At 44.5% G+C, this 19,154-nt stretch overlaps 1 protein-coding gene across 1 annotated transcript in view; it reads right to left on the reverse strand.

Moving 5' to 3' along the window:
• Positions 1-18,083, reverse strand: part of HSD17B2 (hydroxysteroid 17-beta dehydrogenase 2) — a 65,218-nt gene extending 47,135 nt beyond the window's left edge. Inside the window, exon 1 of the mRNA XM_072114256.1 lies at positions 17,687-18,083. Coding sequence (XP_071970357.1) covers positions 17,687-17,963 — 277 coding nt within the window. The 5' untranslated portion in view covers positions 17,964-18,083. The remainder of the gene's footprint in view (positions 1-17,686) is intronic.
• Between the last annotated feature and the right edge of the window lie 1,071 nt (positions 18,084-19,154).

The raw sequence follows: 19,154 nt of genomic DNA on the forward strand, positions 1-19,154 counted from the left end.
TCATCACCCACAGACTGTGACTGGTGGAAAACCTGGGCATCGGAAAATTGCTCAGCAGCAACCGGACAAGTGGTTTGTGACTGTGGGAAGGGTCCAGAAAACAGTTCCTCAGAGTATGCCGGTTCAAATGCCAAATTTTCCTGGGAGGGGGCAGACTGGGGGGGAGGAGGCTGAGGTGCAGGAGCTGGAGGAGTGGCGATTTCGGTGACATGGGTGGACTGCGTGGAAGACTGACTGGTGGTGGACAAATTGCTCGAAGCATTGTCGGCAATCCATGACATCACCTGTTCGCACTGTTCTGGCCTCAACAGTGCTCTACCACGAGTCCCAGTAACTTCAGACATGAACCTAGGGAGTGTATCTCTGCGGCGTTCCCCTGCTCCCTCATCAGCAGGTGGTGTCTCACCCCGCCCAGGACCACGGCCTCTGACCCCTGCAGGAGTTGGACACCCACGTCCCCGCCCTCGTCCTCTACCCCTAGCCCTCGGGTTAAACATTTTGAAAATGAAAGTTATAACTTTAATTTTTTTTTTAACTTTTTTTGGGTTTTTTTTGTGTTTTTTGTTTTTTTTTGTGTTTTTTGTTTTTTTTTGTGTTTTTTGTTTTTTTTTGAGTTTTTAAAACCAAACAATGCTATCCTATTGCTATGGCTATTTTCTAGCCAAGTATCAAAGCACACTACTATGCCAGATGAGATGACACTGAGTTAGTGCCTAATTGAAATCCAACCCCTACTAAATTTTCCCACTTCGGTCTTTGCTATGGATATGTGTGCCACTAAGAGCTAAACACAACGGTAGCAAGTCCCCCTGCTAATTCCTCACAAAATGGTACTAGATGCAAATTAAAATTAAAAAAGTAGAACATTATTGTAGCCCTAAGAAGGGCTGTTGGGTTCTTGGAGAATCACTCCTGCCTAACAGTAAGCTAATAGAACACCCTAACGCTTTCCCTGACCAGCAGCAGCTCTCTCCCTAGCGGCATCCAGACACAGAATGATCCGAGCAGCGCGGGCAGCGGCTAGTCTATCCCAGGGTCACCTGATCTGGCCAGCCAACCACTGCTATCGACGTGTAAGGGTACCACGTCATGCTGGGTGGAGTGCAGAGTCTCCTGGCTTGTGATTGGCTCTGTTTCTGGCCGCCAAAAAGCAAAACGGCGGGAGCTGCCATTTTCTCGAGCGGGCGAAGTATTCGTCGAGCATGTTCGCTCATCTCTAGCTGTCAACTGTTATTCAAGGCAAATGCAATCGCCTGGTTGTCTGCTTTCAAAAAAAAAAAATATAGGTTTTAGTGCCTTTTAGAGATGAGCGAACATACTCGTCCGAGCTTGATGCTCGTTCGAGCATTAGCGTACTCGAAACTGCTCGTTGCTCGGACGAATACTTCGCCCGCTCGAGAAAATGGCAGCTCCCGCCGTTTTGCTTTTTGGCGGCCAGAAACAGAGCCAATCACAAGCCAGGAGACTCTGCACTCCACCCAGCATGACGTGGTACCCTTACACGTCGATAGCAGTGGTTGGCTGGCCAGATCAGGTGACCCTGGGGATAGACTAGCCGCTGCCCGCGCTGCTCGGATCATTCTGTGTCTGGATGCCGCTAGGGAGAGAGCTGCTGCTGGTCAGGGAAAGCGTTAGGGTGTTCTATTAGAATAGTGTTAGGCAGGAGTGATTCAACAAGAACCCAACAGCCCTTCTTAGGGCTACAATAACGTTATACTTTTTTTTTTTTTTGTTTGCTTGTGGCAGGGCTTGCTGGCACTAGTAGTGCAGCTAGTACCATATTGTGAGGAATTTGCAGGGGGACTTGCTACCGTTGTGTTTAGCTCTTAGTGACACACATATCCACCTCAAACACCAAAGTGGGAAAATTTATTAGGGGTTTGATTTCAATTAGGCACAGTCTGCCAGTTTCTTTTTATTTTACGTTTATTTTTTCATAACTCAGCGTCATCTCATCAGTGTGCTTTCATACTTGGCTAGAAAATAGCCAAAGGAGAATCCAAACGGCTTACTTACGCCTACAATAGCGTTATATATTTTATTTCTGGTTGATCTGCTGGTGGCTGGCCTTGCTGTAGTGCATCTACTACCATATTGTGAGGAATTTGCAGTGAGACTTGCGACCGTTGTGTTTAGCGCTTAGTGACGCACATATCCATCGCAAAAACCGAAGTGGGGCAATTTATTAGGGGTTGGATTTCAATTAGGCACAGTCTGCCATTTACTTTTTATTTTACGTTTATTTTTTGATAACTCAGCGTCATCTCATCTGGCATAGCAGTGTGCTTTCATAGTTGGCTAGAAAATAGCCATAGGAGAATCCAAACGGCTTACTTAGGCCTACAATAGCGTTATATATTTTATTTCTGGTTGATCTGCTGGTGGCTGGCCTTGCTGTAGAGCATCTACTACCATATTGTGAGGAATTGGCAGTGAGACTTGCGACCATTGTGTTTAGCGCTTAGTGACGCACATATCCATCGCAAAGACCGAAGTGGGACAATTTATTAGGGGTTGGATTTCAATTAGGCACAGTCTGCCATTTACTTTTTATTTTACGTTTATTTTTTCATAACTCAGCGTCATCTCATCTGGCATAGCAGTGTGCTTTCATACTTGGCTAGAAAATAGCCATAGGAGAATCCAAACGGCTTACTTAGGCCTACAATAGCGTTATATATTTTATTTCTGGTTGATCTGCTGGTGGCTGGCCTTGCTGTAGTGCATCTACTACCATATTGTGAGGAATTTGCAGTGAGACTTGCGACCGTTGTGTTTAGCGCTTAGTGAAGCACATATCCATCGCAAAGACCGAAGTGGGACAATTTATTAGGGGTTGGATTTCAATTAGGCACAGTCTGCCATTTCCTTTTTATTTTACGTTTATTTTTTCATAACTCAGCGTCATCTCATCTGGCATAGCAGTGTGCTTTCATACTTGGCTAGAAAATAGCCATAGCAATAGGATAGCATCGTTTGGTTTTAAAAACTAAAAAACACAAAAAAAACACAAAAAAAAAGTAAAAAAAAAAATTAAAGTTATAACTCTCATTTTCAAAATGTTTAACCCGAGGGCTAGGGGTAGAGGACGAGGGCGGGGACGTGGGCATCCAACTCCTGCAGGGGTCAGAGGCCGTGGTCCTGGGCGGGGTGAGACACCACCTGCTGATGAGGGAGCAGGGGAACGCCGCAGAGATACACTCCCTAGGTTCATGTCTGAAGTTACTGGGACTCGTGGTAGAGCACTGTTGAGGCCAGAACAGTGCGAACAGGTGATGTCATGGATTGCCGACAATGCTTCGAGCAATTTGTCCACCAGTCAGTCTTCCACGCAGTCCACCCATGTCACCGAAATCGGCACTCCTCCAGCTCCTGCACCTCAGCCTTCTCCCCCCCAGTCTGCCCCCTCCCAGGAAAATTTGGCATTTGAACCGGCATACTCTGAGGAACTGTTTTCTGGACCCTTCCCACAGTCACAAACCACTTGTCCGGTTGCTGCTGAGCAATTTTCCGATGCCCAGGTTTTCCACCAGTCGCAGTCTGTGGGTGATGATGACCTTCTTGACGTAGTGGAAGAAGTGTGTAAAGAGGTGTCCGACGATGAGGAGACACGGTTGTCAGACAGTGGGGAAGTTGTTGTCAGGGCAGGAAGTCCGAGGGGGGAGCAGACTGAGGGATCGGAGGATGATGAGGTGACAGACCCAAGCTGGGTTGAGAGGCCGGGTGAACACAGTGCTTCTGAGACGGAGGAGAGTCCTATAGCAGAACAGGTTGGAAGAGGCAGTGGTGGGGCCAGACGGAGAGGCAGGGCCAGAGCAGGTGTATCAGCGCCAAATGTGTCACGTAGTGAAGCTCCCGTGGCGAGGGCTCCCGCGGCGAGGGCTAGATTTTCAGAAGTCTGGAGGTTCTTTAAGGAAACACCGGATGACCGACGGACTGTGGTGTGCAACCTTTGCCAAACCAGGAACAGCAGGGGTTCCACCACTACTAGCTTAACTACCACCAGTATGCGCAGGCATATGAATGCTAAACACCCCACTCAGTGGCAACAAGCCCGTTCACCTCCGGCCGTGCACACCACTGCTCCTTCCCCTGTGTCAGCTGATAGTCAGCCCCCTGCCCAGGACCCTGGCACAAAAACCCCATCGTCGCCTCCACGATCCTCCACAGCATCCACCAGCGTTCAGCTCTCCATACCCCAGACGCTGGAGCGGAAAAGAAAATATAGTGCAACCCACCCGCACGCCCAAGCCCTTAATGTCCACATCACCAGATTGCTTAGCCTGGAGATGCTGCCCTATAGGCTAGTAGAGACCGAGGCCTTTCGCAACCTCATGGCGGCGGCCGCCCCTCGGTATTCGGTCCCCAGCCGCCACTACTTTTCCCGATGTGCCGTCCCAGCCCTGCACCAGCACGTGTCAGACAACATTATCCGTGCCCTGACCAACGCCGTTTCTGACAAGGTCCACCTGACCACGGACACGTGGACGAGTGCTGCCGGGCAGGGAAACTATATATCGCTGACGGCACATTGGGTTAACTTGGTGGAGGCTGGGACCGAGTCTGACCCTGGGGATGGTCATATACTGCCGACGCCGAGGATTGCGGGGCCTACCTCGGTCCAGGTCTCAAAGGCCTACTATGCCTCCTCCTCCTCCCACCCCTCCTCCACCTCCTCCTCCGAACTACCATCCGTGGGCATGGCGCCATCAGTCGCTAGCTCTAGGCACAGCAGCAGTGCCGTCGCTAAGCGACAGCAGGCGGTGCTCAAACTGCTGAGCCTAGGCGATAAAAGGCACACCGCCCAAGAACTATTACAGGGCATCACGGCGCAGACTGATCTGTGGCTGGCACCGCTGAACCTGAAGCCAGGCATGGTTGTGTGTGACAACGGCCGTAACCTGGTGGCGGCTCTGCAACTCGGCAGACTGACACATGTGCCATGCCTGGCCCATGTGTTAAATCTGATACTTCAGCGTTTCCTCAAGACATACCCCAAGCTGTCAGATTTGCTCACGAAGGTGCGCCGCATCTGTGCGCATTTCAGGAAGTCCAGCACAGATGCTGCCACTCTCAGGGCAGCGCAGCGCCGCCTCCAACTGCCCGCTCACCGACTGTTGTGCGACGTGCCCACGAGGTGGAATTCAACATTAACCATGTTATCCAGAGTTTACCAGCAGCGCAGAGCGATTGTAGACTGCCAGATGTCAACTTCCACCAGAACTGGTAGTCAGGTCAGTCAGCTTCCTCAAGTCTACAATGAGGAGTGGACGTGGATGTCTGATATCTGTCAGGTGCTGAGTAACTTTGAGGAGTCAACACAGATGGTCAGTGGCGATGCCGCCATCATCAGCCTCACCATCCCGCTGCTTGGCCTGTTGAAAAACTCTCTGATCAGCATGAAGTCGGAAGCTTTGCGCTCGTCACAAGAGACGGGGGAAGAAGATTCCCTTGTTGATAGCCAAAGCACCCTCAGGTCTGTTTCTCAGCGCATATCGGAGGAGGTGGAGGAGGATGAGGAGGAAGAGGAGGAGAATGTTGGCGAGACACAAGAGGGGAGCATTGCTCAGACCTTCACTGTTCAGCGTGTATGGGCAGAAGAAGAGGAGTTGGAGGAGTTGGAGGAGGAGGAAATGGGCAGTCAGGCCAGTGAGGGGAGTGAATTCTTGCGCGTTGGGACTCTGGCGCATATGGCAGATTTCATGCTAGGCTGCCTATCCCGTGACCCTCGCGTTCAAAGAATTTATTCCAGCACCGATTACTGGGTATTCACTCTCCTGGACCCACTGTACAAGCAAAATCTTTCCACTCTCATCCCTGGAGAGGAAAGGAGTGTGAGAATGCATGAATACCAGCAGGCCCTGGTGCACAAGCTGAAACAGTATTTCCCTTCTGACAGCGCTAGCGGCAGAGTGCGTAGTTCTGCGGGACAAGTAGCGAGGGAGAGTAGGCGAGCAGGCAGCTTGTCCAGCACTGGCAAGGGTACGCTTTACAAGGCTTTTGCCAGCTTTATGTCACCCCAGCAAGACACTGTCACCTGTCCCCAGTCTCGGCAGAGTAGGGCTGATCTTTACAGAAAGATGGTGAGGGAGTACGTAGCTGACCATACCATCATCCTAAATGATCACACAGCTCCCTACAACTACTGGGTTTCAAAGCTGGACATGTGGCACGAACTGGCGCTGTACGCCTTGGAGGTTCTTGCCTGCCCTGCCGCTAGCGTGTTGTCCGAGCGGGTTTTCAGTGCAGCTGGTGGCATCATCACCGATAAGCGTACCCGCCTGTCGACTGACAGCGCTGACAGGCTGACGCTTATTAAGATGAATAAAGCCTGGATTTCTCATAATTTCCAATCTCCACCAGGTGAAGGAAGCTCAACCTGAATAATTTATGCACTCCTCCTCCTCCTCATTTTCCTCCTTCTCCTCCTCTTTGTACACTAAAGCAGAGGAAACTGGCTATTTTTTGACAGGGCCCACTGGCTCTAGCTATAGTACTTTATGCATTTAATTTTTCTGGAGGGCCACCTACCCGGTCCTCTGTTTTAAACAATTTTTGGGAGTGCCACATACAGGCACTCAATCTATTTCATTTTTCTGGAGGGCCACCTACCTGCTCCTCTGGTTTGAAAACTTTTTTGGACTGCCATATACAGGCACTATCCAAATTAAATTGTCTCCATAGCAGCCTCCACACGTTGTCTCCATTGCTACCTCCAAAAGTCGTCCATATAGCTGCCTCCATACATCGTCCCCTTATCAAACGAGGTGTGTCAGGCAGAAATTTGGGTTGTTTTCATGGATTCCACATCAAAGTTGTTAACTTTGTCGCCACCCTGCTGTGTTATCCACAAAATATACTGGCAAACTTTTATGATTAACCGATATTATTTCAGCGCTTCTTGCGCATCTGTTTACATTCCCCTCACCCGCCATATCCCAAACTTATAAGAACGCTACTACACTTGATCTTATACAAAAGGTTCTTAGAAGTGCTGTTTGGGGAGTAGCCTAGAGACAGGGGCTTGGATTGGCGAAAGCTCGCCTGGCAGCGGAGCGCCAGCTCCATCCCAAGATCCAACTAACATAGTTTTAACTGCAGCACCTTTAATCTACTACTAGTTCACTGCCTCCATACATGGTCCCCTTATCAAACGAGCTGTGTCAGGCAGAATTTTCAGGTGTTTCACCACATACATAGTGGAACTCGGCGCGTCTGTCGCCGCCATGCTGGAGACCTGCAGTTGCAATCATAGAAGCGCAATATGGATGCCCCATACTGTCGCTCTTAATCATGGAAGTCCTCTCCATGGCTGCCTACAAATGTCGTCCCCTTATCAAACGAGCTGTGTCAGGCTCATTTTTCGGGTGTTTCACCAGATACGTTATGGAACTTGGTCACTATGTCGCCACCATGCTGTGTTATCGACTAAATATACCGTCAACCTTTTGTTCACAGAGGAAATAATTTCAGCGCTTCTTGCTCACCTCCTTTGGTTCCTCTCTGCCACCCATTGGTTTGAAGCCTGAGTCCATTTAGGGTATGTCGCCATGAGACTCTCTAGCCTGCCACTGCTGCCGCTGCCTCTGCATGCCGTCCCCTATAGTGTCAAGGTCAATTATTGGATGTTTTAAATGCTATCTAGCTTCATTCTGTCACTATGCTGTTGCCCATAATTTTGGCATAATGGTGCGATTAAGCAGCCTCAGAGGCATCCATGCATGCTGCCCCTGCTGTTTCCTGTCCATTTCCGTGGTGTTTCCATCCTTTTCTGAGGTTCCCAGGTGTTTGGCCAAGCTTCCCTGTGCAGAGCCTTGAAATATGCTCGAGTCTCCCATTGACTTCAATGGGGCTCGTTATTCGAGACGAGCACTCGAGCATCGGGAAAAGTTTGTCTCGAATAACGAGTACCCGAGCATTTTAGTGCTCGCTCATCTCTAGTGCCTTTGCCTTTTAATCTGTCTTATTGTCATATTTTGCAGGTTGTGACGGTCTTAAAATTTCTAGATGAAAAGCAGATTTAGTTAGTTTAGTATTAGTGATACTATGATGATTTATTCATGTGAACATATAACTATGAGGTATCTCTGAACTTTACACATGATAATCTATTACATTTAAGAGATTATCTATAACATTTAGGAGGTTATCTCCAAGCAAATCAGTTTGGAGAGCATTTTTTGCCATCAAAGTAAAATTTTATGTATTTTTTATAGAATTTTACACTTAGAATCAAAATTGCATGAAGGCACCTATGTCTATAAAATCTTTAAAACTATTTTTAAAATGGGGCAAATGTCTGCTTTCAGAAAATATATGGTTTGTTGGCGTTTAATATATACTCAAGTGTAAGCCTAGTTTTTCCAGCACAAAAAATGTGCTGAAAAACCCTAACTCGGCTTATACTCGAGTCAAGGAAAAAAACAAAAAGTGAACTCACTTTCTGACGCTCCCCGGCATCCATTGCGGCTCCGACATCGGGTCCTGGTCCGTCACAGTCTTCGTGACTTCAGCCGCATCGGCACACAACATGTCTTCGCTTTAATACACTGGTCAACATTTGGCTTGTGTACTTTTCTGCCTCTTTGCTGCGCTTGTCAGGAGCACAGCATAGAAACAGAATCCAAAACTTACCTTTCCTCGTTCTCCTGAAGTGGTGCTCCACACTGTATGCGGCGGCTCTGAAGCTGGCGCACATCATGATGTCGTCACATCACTTGTGCCGGCTTTAGAGTTGGCGCGTATGGCAGACGCATGCTGAAGAAAGAAGGCAGCTGTTCCGGCGCTGCTTTGGGGAACAAGGAAAGGTAAGGTTTTTTCTTTCCTAGAGGGTTGGCAGTGTGTCTACAGGAGGAGGGGGCAGGGTGGTTACAGGGAGAGGGAAGCAGTGTGTCTACTGGGGGATGGGGACGGTCTGGCTACTCAGGGGAGGGAGGCATTGTGGCTAGGCGGGGTAGGACAGTGTGGCTATGTAGGGCGGAAACATTGTGGCTACTGGAGGGAGGCCCACGAAGGGGTCCACTAATGCTCTGTCGCCCAGGGGCCTACTAAAACCTGGAGCTGGCCCTGATTGCCACTTAAAGGAAATCTACCATTTGATTTCATGCATTACGAACCAAACAAACCTTGAGAATGCTGTAGCTACACTGATACAGAAATATATCTTGTTAAATCCCTAGGCTGAGTGGTTTTGCTTAAAAGAAACAATAATAAAATTCAGGATAATGAGTCTGTGTTGCTCCTTTGCTTGGCTCAGCGCTTCACCTCTTACACTGCTCAGGAGAATGATGTAATCACTGAAAGGCAGAAGTAATCAATTCCTGCACCCTGCCACAGTTGCTGTGTATGACTGTCTTAGCTCAAGTTCATTAGTCCTGTCTGGACAGTGCAGACAGCTTGTGTAATGTGTTTATCTACTGCAAGAAGCATGCAATCCACCTTTCCCAAGGTCCTGAATGTTATCATTTTTTAGAAGCAAAATGTCTCAATTCAGGGACTAAACAAGATATGCTGCTGCATCAGTGTAGCTACAACAAGGTATATTTGATTTATAATGCAAGAAATCAAATGGAAGATTTTCTGTAAAGTGTTTGTCAAACTAATTTGAGAATTAGCAAATGAAAAGAGTGGAATATTCAGCACACTTAGCCACGCTGGAGTTGTAAATTTGCTTCTTTCTTTATTTAGTAAAAACCATGCTGGTTCAGTAGTAGATACATAGGATTCGTCTGGATCAACGCTTTCAACACAAAAGTGTCTTATTCATGATCTGACTCTGACAAAAAAACATTTCTAATTAAAAAACCTGCCCGTCTATGTCCACATCAGTGGGAGGCACCTGAAATGAATCACCTGTGAATTAAAGGAAACCTACCACAACGGATCTACCTATAATGGGCAGCATGGTGGCTGAGTGAGTAGCACTTCTGCCTTGCCTTGCAGCACTGGAGTCCTGGCATCCCACAGTTGCCGCAGATTTGTCGGCTGCACATCCATGATGAGAATCTCCCGTTCCACCACATCCCAAAGATGCTCTATTGGATTGAGATCTGGTGACTGTGGAAGCAATTTGAGTACAGTGAACTCATTGTCATGTTCAAGAAACCAGTCTGAGATGATTCCAGCTTTATGACATGGCGCATTATCCTGCTGAAAGTAGCCATCAGATGTTGGGTACATTGTAGTCATAAAGGGATGGACATGGTCAGCAACAATACTCAGGTAGGCTGTGGCGTTGCAACGATGCTCATTTGGTACCAAGGGGCCCAAAGAGTGCCAAGAAAATATTCCCCACACCATGACACCACCACCAGCCTGAACCGTTGATACAAAGCAGGATGGATCCATGCTTTCATGTTGTTGACGCCAAATTCTGACCCTACCATCCGAATGTCGCAGCAGAAATCGAGACTCATCAGACCAGGCAACGTTTTTCCAATCTTCTACTGTCCAATTTCGATGAGCTTGTGCAAATTGTAGCCTCAGTTTCCTGTTCTTAGCTGAAAGGAGTGGCACCCAGAGTGGTCTTCTACTGCTGTAGCCCATCTGCCTCAAAGTTCGATGTACTGTGCGTTCAGAGATGCTCTTCTGCCTACATTGGTTGTAACGGGTGGTGATTTGAGTCACTGTTGCCTTTCTATCAGCTCGAACCAGTCTGCCCATTCTCCTCTGACCTCAACAAGGCATTTCCGCCCACAGAACTGCCGCTCACTGGATGTTTTTTCTTTTTTGGACCATTCTCTGTAAACCCTAGAGATGGTTGTGCGTGAAAATCCCAGTAGATCAGCAGTTTCTGAAATACTCAGACCAGCCCTTCTGGCACCAACAACCATGCCACATTCAAAGGCACTCAAATCACCTTTCTTCCCCATACTGATGCTCGGTTTGAACTGCAGGAGATTGTCTTGACCATGTCTACACGCCTAAATGCACTGAGTTGCCGCCATGTGATTGGCTGATTAGAAATTAAGTGTTAACGAGCAGTTGGACAGGTGTACCTAATAAAGTGGCCGGTGAGTGTATGTCTCTGTACACATAAAGTGTAGAGGCAGGTAACGGAGCAACACAGATGTTTTTTATCTCCTATTGAAACACATCTATGTATACATCATGCAAACAATAGAAATACAGAAATATTAACATTAAAAATAGAACTCATTATATTACAGGAACATGATGTCAAGTATATATCCGATGTATAAAGCATGTTACAATTAGTCAAGGATAGGAGACGTCAGTCACATTTATGAATAAGCTGTATACGGAATGGGAAACAAAAAAAATGAAAAGCTATTAAATAGGAACAAATGTGTACTATTTGCATATACACACTGCCATATTGATGTTCTAATTTAAATTAGACAAGACTGCTGAAATATTGGTCTAATACATACATACACTACATAACACTTATGCAAATAAGTATTATTGTTATGTAGTGTATATATGTATTAGAAATGCATTTATTTGTATTATCCAGGCATAAATTATTGAGCTTTATGCAAACAAATATGAAAGCCATTTAGATTGGTGTCCCTTAGCTCTAAAGGGAGGCCTATAGGGCAGATTCAAGAAAAATGTTGTAGGGTAGTGCAGAGTTAGAGTAATATAAAAATATGTTTTCCAAGGTGTTAAATGGAAACAATGCCTCCTTTTGCTACCTTGAAAGGCAGCCCCCTCAACACCAAGCATGATTTACAAGAAGCCTGATAACATGAACTGGCATTATGCAAAACCAGTATATCTGTTCCAGAAGGAAAAGGTTCACTACTATGGAAAGCACTGTTTAAACCAGGTTGGGTCTCCTCAGTACAGCGTAGGGGAACTGGCTTGGCTGTGTGAGAGGCTATTGACTAGGGCAGTGATGGCTAACCTATGGCACTGGTGCCAGAGGTGGCACTCTGAGCCCTTTCTGTGGGCACTCAGGCCATCACCAGAGATGACTTCAGGTATCTTCCTGCAGTCCCAGATAGCCCAGGACTTGCTTTGCACAGAGCTGTTTTAAAGTGACAGCTCTACCTGGGACTATTTTCTGCTTTATTGGTGTCCTCAGGGGCAGGTATCAATGAAAACTGTGACAGAGAAGGGAGTATAAATCACAAATTAAATTTCTGTGTTGGCACTTTGCGATAAATAAGCGGGTCTTTGTTGTAGTTTGGGCACTCGGCCTCTAAAAGGTTTGCCATCACTGGACTAGGGTCAGGAACACACTGTTACGGCAGTCTAAATTAACAAACTCTCCATTAGGAGACCGCTTACTTCCAGGCAGTCTTATACTCTGCTAGATTATATAAGAGTCTAATGCTGAATGAGAAATCTGGTGTAGTATAAAACTGTCTAATCATGTTTTGCACTATCTATTGGTTGGATTATATTATTCCAGAAAACTCAGACAAAATTCTGCCTTTTTGCTGCATAGCCACGCTACCTAATAAATTTCCACTCTAGTAATTTCTACTTATAAATGCTGGGTCAGGCGTCTGCAACCATGCCAGTCACTGTGTGACTGTATGAAAATACCTACAAACTTAAGAACTACATCTAAAATTATGAGAGCAGAACTTGATATTAGGTTATTCTGACCTGATTTACATAATCATGTTTAGACACAAGTGAAGTTGCAAATGACTTTCTGTACACGTGGAAATCATTAATCTGTAGCAGAGCGGAGACCAGACTATATATATATATATATATATATATATATATATATATATATATATATATATATATATTGCTCAAAAAAATAAAGGGAACATTCAAACAACACAATATAACTCAAACAATATAACTCCAAGTAAATCAAAGTTCTGTGAAATCAAAAACTGTCCACCTAGTAAGCGACACTGATTGACAATTAATTTCACAGGCAATTAGCAAGACATACTCAATGAAGGAGTGGTTCTGCAGGTGGGGACCACTTCTCAGTAGCAATGCTTTCTGGCTGATGTTTTGGTCAATTTTGAATGTTGGTGGGGCTTTCACATTCGTGGCAGCATGAGATGAAGTCTTCAACCCGCACAAGTGACTCAGGTAGTGCAGCTCATCCAGGATGGCACATCAATGCGAGCTGTGACCGGAAGGTTTGCTGTGTTTGTCTGGTAGTGTTCAGAAGCGCTACCAGGATACAGGCCAGTACACCAGGAGACATGTAGGGGTCCATAGAAGGGCAACAACCCAGCAGCTGAAGCTATCTCTGCCTTTGTGAAAGGAGATACAGTAGGGGCCCTGCAAAATGACCTCCAGCAGCATGTGTCTGCACAAACGGTTAGAAACCAACTACATGAGGATGGTAGGAGGGCCGTATGCAAACTCACAGCCCAACACCGTGCAGGACGCTTGGCATTTTCCAGAGAACACCAGGATTGGTAAATTTGCCACTGGCGCCCTGTGGTCTTCACAGATGAAAGCAGGTTCACACTGCGCACATGTGACAGAGGGGAGTCTGGAGATGCCGATGAAGGTGATCTGCTGTCTGGAACATCCGTCAGCATGGCCGGTTCGGCAGTGGGTCAATAATGGTGTTGAGGGGCATTTATTTTGAGGGCCGCGTAGCCATCAGAGGTAGCCAGGACTGCCATTAGGCACTGAGATAAGCTCTTCAGACCCCTTGTGAGACCATATGCTGGTGCAGTTGGTCCTGGGTTCCTCCTGAGGCAGGACAATTCTAGACCTTATGTGGCTGGAATGTGTCAGCAGTTCCTGCAAGATGAAGGCATTGAAGCCAAGGACTGGCCCACTTGTTCCCTAGACCTAAATACAATTGAGCACATCCACCAATGTCATGTTGCACCACAGACTGTCCAGGAGCTGGCAGATGCTTAAGTCCAAGTCTGGGAGGAGATCCCTTAGAAGACCATCTAAAACCTCATCAGGAGCATGCCAAGGCATTGTAGAGTGGTCATATAGGCACATGGAGAACACACACAATACTGAGCCTCATTTTGACTTGTTTTTAGATCAAAGTTGGAACCCTGTGGGTGACTACAAATCCAGACCTCCATTGGTTTAGAAATTTGATTTCCATTGATGATTTTTTGTGATTTTGTTGTCAGCTCATTCAACAAAACAAAACATTCAATGAGAATATTTCATTCATTCACACCTAGGATATGTTATTTGAGTGTTTAATTACGGTAGTTTTTTTTAGAAGATATATATATATATATATATATATATATTCACACACACTGTATATTAGATACATAAACGGGTAAATAATATGTGGACAAATGACATAAATGAAGTAAAAAAAAAAAATTATATATATATATATATATATATATATATATACACATACATACACACAAACATACATATTCAATAGATGATAGATAGATTGAAGAATAAAGAAATAGATAAAATACACAAAATAGATGAAAAAGTATAAGATACAGATGGATCGATTGATAAATATGAATACGATTTAAATCAATAAATAAATAGATAAACTTTAAAAAATACATAAAAAGATATAAGAGATGGATTGATAGGTAGATATATGGATTTAAATATGATGGATATAAGAATAATGAAATAAATAAAATATACAAAATTCAAGAATAGATGTCACCAGGGACCTCATTTTCACTAAAGACAGGTTGCAGGAGCCCATTACAGCTGGATTGCTAATATATAATACAATTACAATTGTGTGTTTTAACTTACCTTGCACCCTGACAGAATCTTACGCTGAGTCCAAGGTTTTTTTTTTGTTTGGAAGCATTTCAAAGTAAAAACACAAGACTTGTCTATGCTACTTGCTCCTCAGCTCTCAGCCCCCACCTTTCTGCTCCTCTACTGATCCCACTGATTTCAGCTCACTGCATGGTGAGCTCTGTCCCTGTGTGAGTGAAGGAGCAGGAGGGAGGAGTTGTACAGGAGCACAAAGGTGAGGAGTGAGCAGCACAGACAAATCACATCTTTTTTTTTTAAATGCATCCAAACCAAAACAAACTTGGGTTTCAGAAAATGATTCTGTCAGGGTGCAAGGTATGTTAAAGCACACAATTATATTGCACTTCAAATGCACAGAAGGGGAAGAAAGACATATTTGCAATACAGGTATAATGGGCTTTTGTAATTTGCCGTCAGTGAAAATGAGGTCCCTGGTGGCAGGTTCCCTTTAAACAAGAAGAACTGAAATATCACATAGTCATAAATATTCAGACCCTTTGCTATGACACTCATATAATGTTCATGTTGTCCATTTGCTTCTGATCCTCCTTGGGATGGTTCTAAGCCTTCATTGGAGTCTAGCAGTGTTTAATTAAACTGATTGGGCTGGATTAGGAAAGACACACACCTGTCTATATAAGACCTTGCAGCTCACAGTGCATATAAGAGTACATGAGAATCATGAGGTCTAGGGAACTGCCCAAGGAGCTCAGAGACAGAATTGTGGCAAGGCACAGGTCTATCCAAAGTTACAAAAGGTGCTTTTTCTAAGAGCACAGTGGTCTCCATAATCCTTAAATGGAAGAAGTTTGGGATGACCACAACTCTTCCTCAACCTGGCCATCCAGCTAAACTAAGCAATCAAGGGAGGAGAGTCTTCGTGAGAGAGAGGTAAAGAAGAACCCCAAGATCACAGTGGCTGAGCTCCAGAGAAGCAGTAGAGAGATGGGAGAAAGTTCCATAAAGTCAAATATCACTGCAGCCCTCCACCAGTTGAAACTTTATGGCAAAGTGTGCCAACAGAAGCCTTTCCTAAGTGCAAGAAATACAGTATACAAAAAAACACAGGAAGGACTCCCAGACTATGAGAAATAAGATTCTCTGGTCTGATGAGACAAAGATTTAACTTTTTGGTGTTAATTCTAAGTGATATTTGTTTAGAATACCAGGCACTGCTCATCAGTAACCCCAACAGTGAAACATGGTGTCATCAGTATCATCCTATAAGGGTTTGTTTTTCAGCTGGATGCAATTGAGGGAAAGATGAATGCGACCAAGTACATAGATATCCTGGATGAAAACCTCTTCCAGAGTGCTCTGGACCTCAGACTGGGTCGAAGGTTTGCCTTTCATCAATATGATGACCCTAAGCACACAGTTAAAATAACATAGCAGAGGATTTAGAACAACTCTGTGACCAATCCTGACTGGCCTATCCAGAGCCCTGACCTAAACCTAATTCAGCATCTCTGGAAAGACTTGAAAATGGCGTCCACCATCCAATCTGAGAGAACTGGAAAGCATCTGCAAGGCAGAATGGCAGAGATTCCCCAAATCCAGGTGTGAAAAACTTGTTGCACCATTCCCAAGAAGATTCATGGCTGTACTAGCTCAAAAGGTGCTTCTACTCAGTACTGAGCAAAGGGTCTGAGTACCTATGCCCACGTGATATTTCAGTTTTATTTGTGTAATAAATTAGCAAAAATATTGACTTTCCTGTTTTTTCTCTGTAAAGATGGGGTGCAAATTGTACATTAATGAGCAAAAAATCTCACCGATTGGCTGCAATGAAATAAAGAGTGAAAAAACGTAAAGGGGTCTGAATATTTCCCATACCTACTGCACTTTACTTACTACAATTATTACCATCAAGGGGCAAAAAATATTTGCCAAACTCCAAGCCCCATGATTTCCATTTCATTTTCTGCAATCTGTCTTTGGGATGACCAGAAAGATTATTTTAGGGAACTGCATGTCCAATAATTTAATTTAATAAACTTTTAAATTATGCTAATGAGCCTGAAGAGCTCTGGGCATGTGACAGAAGCCCTCTGGCTCCATAGGCTGTTGTTACACTGTCTCTCCCCCTCCCCTCTGCACTTCCTGTAAACTCACAGCAATGAGCACACAGTGAGATGGGGAAGGGCTCCCTCAGAATTTAACAGCCGGTGCATCTGCAGCACAGAGGGGCTCTAATAACATGCACATTGCCTTTCTGGCTCATTAGCATAATTTTAAAAGTTAATCTTAAAAGGAAGGAGACCATGGATAACAAATATACAAAGATGTCCCCAGCCACAGTATCTACAAGTAGGTGTTCCTGGTTCTATGAAAAGTTTTTTGGAATGAAAGTTTTACTGCAATCTGCTATTTGGTTTTTACAGCTAATACATGCACAATTTTACTTGTAATGTTATGGAACATTAAAGTAGCAAGTCTGAAATAAAATAGTAACATAAATATGCCTCCATGGCTGCCATAGAGAAGTCTCTTCATTTTTTTTCAGATCACTTTACAACCTCTCAGCCCTGGGGTATATATTCAGAATTTCTAGTCCATCAAATAGTGGATTGTGGCAGACAATGAGGCAAAATTACAAACATTGTCTAAGGCTGCGGCACATGGGCCAGAATCACGGCAGCTACGAACAGTCACACCAGTGTAACTATTGCTTTGTCTTGTAACAAGCCATGTACCTGTGTGTCCATCACATGACCATGCACTGGTTTCTGTTCACTGTAAGTAAGCAATAAGTGACGGCAAGCAGAGATCTAGAAAACCATAAGGAACCGGTACAGAAAATGTATGATTTTTCATTATACAATCAATAACATTTGTTTTCCCACAATGGACAACTCCTTTATGAAGCAATAGGTATTTATGCAGTTCATTAATAATATGAAGTGTAGATCTCATAAAGAGAATTGAAAATACACAAAAGCAATTGTTATTCATGCCATTCTTAAATACAATTCTTAAAACTTTTATGACTTTACTGGAGCCTTCTTACCTGTGATGAGAACTGCCTTGCCTTGAGTGGTCAGCATCCTTCGGACAGGTATACAGGCATAGTAGAGGGTACATGCCAAGATAAAGAGGGTAAGACCCAGGCAGCTGCAGAGGACGCAGCAGCAGAAGATCTCCAGTAAGAGCAGGGGCAGCAGACAGGACACAGCAGCATTTTCTATCTTCACATTGTTCCTAATTAATTTATGAATGACTAATCCACTGAAGAGAGCGCTGAGTACGATGTACAAGAGCACAGAGTCACACTGGAGCATTTCCATACTCCAGAGTAATGCTGCCGGTTATGACAATGTTCAGGAAAACTTCCCTCCTCAATGGGATCAATTGCAAGAGTTGTTAATAACCTGCTGCTATAAATGTTAATTGTCTTCCCACCTCTTTTTATGTGTCTATGTTTTTGTAACCCCCCCCACCCCCCTCTTTGTTTGACATGCGGGCTCCTCCCTTCAGACTTCATTCACTTGTCTAAGAAGTTTCACTAACCCATTCATTACTACAAGACGTGACTTAAGAATCAGCAAAAGGATCTGAGATACAGGACGTAGGAGTGATCACTCAGAACTGGAGAATAAAATCAACCGAAAAAGTTATGAAGAGAGTAGGAGACATTTAGACTGCAGATAACATATCACAAATTAATAGTATATCCATTGTTCTATTCCATTAAAATACTAAACGTGACAGCTCCTTTCTATAACAGACACACTCTGCGACAGCGGGTTTCCATCAGAAAGCAAGGTATTTTCTTGGCCATAATAGAACAGCGTGCTTTTTATTTAAGTCTCCTGACCAGTCTCTGGACACATGGGGCATTATCGCTGCTCGTTGGTTGTGTAAAAGACTTGGAGTGTAAAATGACTTAAAGCATGTCAATTCTTTGTGCAGATTTTAAACTTTTCATTGCAATTCTAAAAAGAGAAACAGCAACAGAACAGAAACCAGCAGATGATTTCTTCCGTGTCCTTTGTGACCAACCTGTGAGTATCCCAAGGCTAAGCTAGAGTTAAAAGGTCATATAAATGAAGTGTACAAGCCCGGTTACTGCTATACCTGTAAAAAGGTTTGGTGTATTTTTTATTACTCTATAATCTCCACAGCGTACAGCTGAGCTCCCAATGCAAATGTGAACACAGCCTAAGGGCTCTTTCATACTTTCGTGAATTACAGCTGAATGAAATCTTCACTGATGCTTAATTCGTACTTTAAAAATTGTGTGCTACTTTATGCAGACTACGGATTTCATAGAAGTCAATGCATCTGCAAAAGAAAGGTGAATGTACAATTACCTCATCCGCCTGCAGTCTGTTTTTTTCTCAGGTGATTCTGTAGGACCAGGTTCTTTTCCATCTGATTGAAGCCAACAATCTTTTTTTCATGTAGTCATGTAAAAAACAGATAACATATGGACGAGAATAAAACAGATACAACACAGACACTGATAACTCATGGGC

Source organism: Engystomops pustulosus, chromosome 7 (assembly GCF_040894005.1).
Source record: "Engystomops pustulosus chromosome 7, aEngPut4.maternal, whole genome shotgun sequence".
Classification (NCBI taxonomy): Eukaryota; Metazoa; Chordata; class Amphibia; order Anura; family Leptodactylidae; genus Engystomops; species Engystomops pustulosus.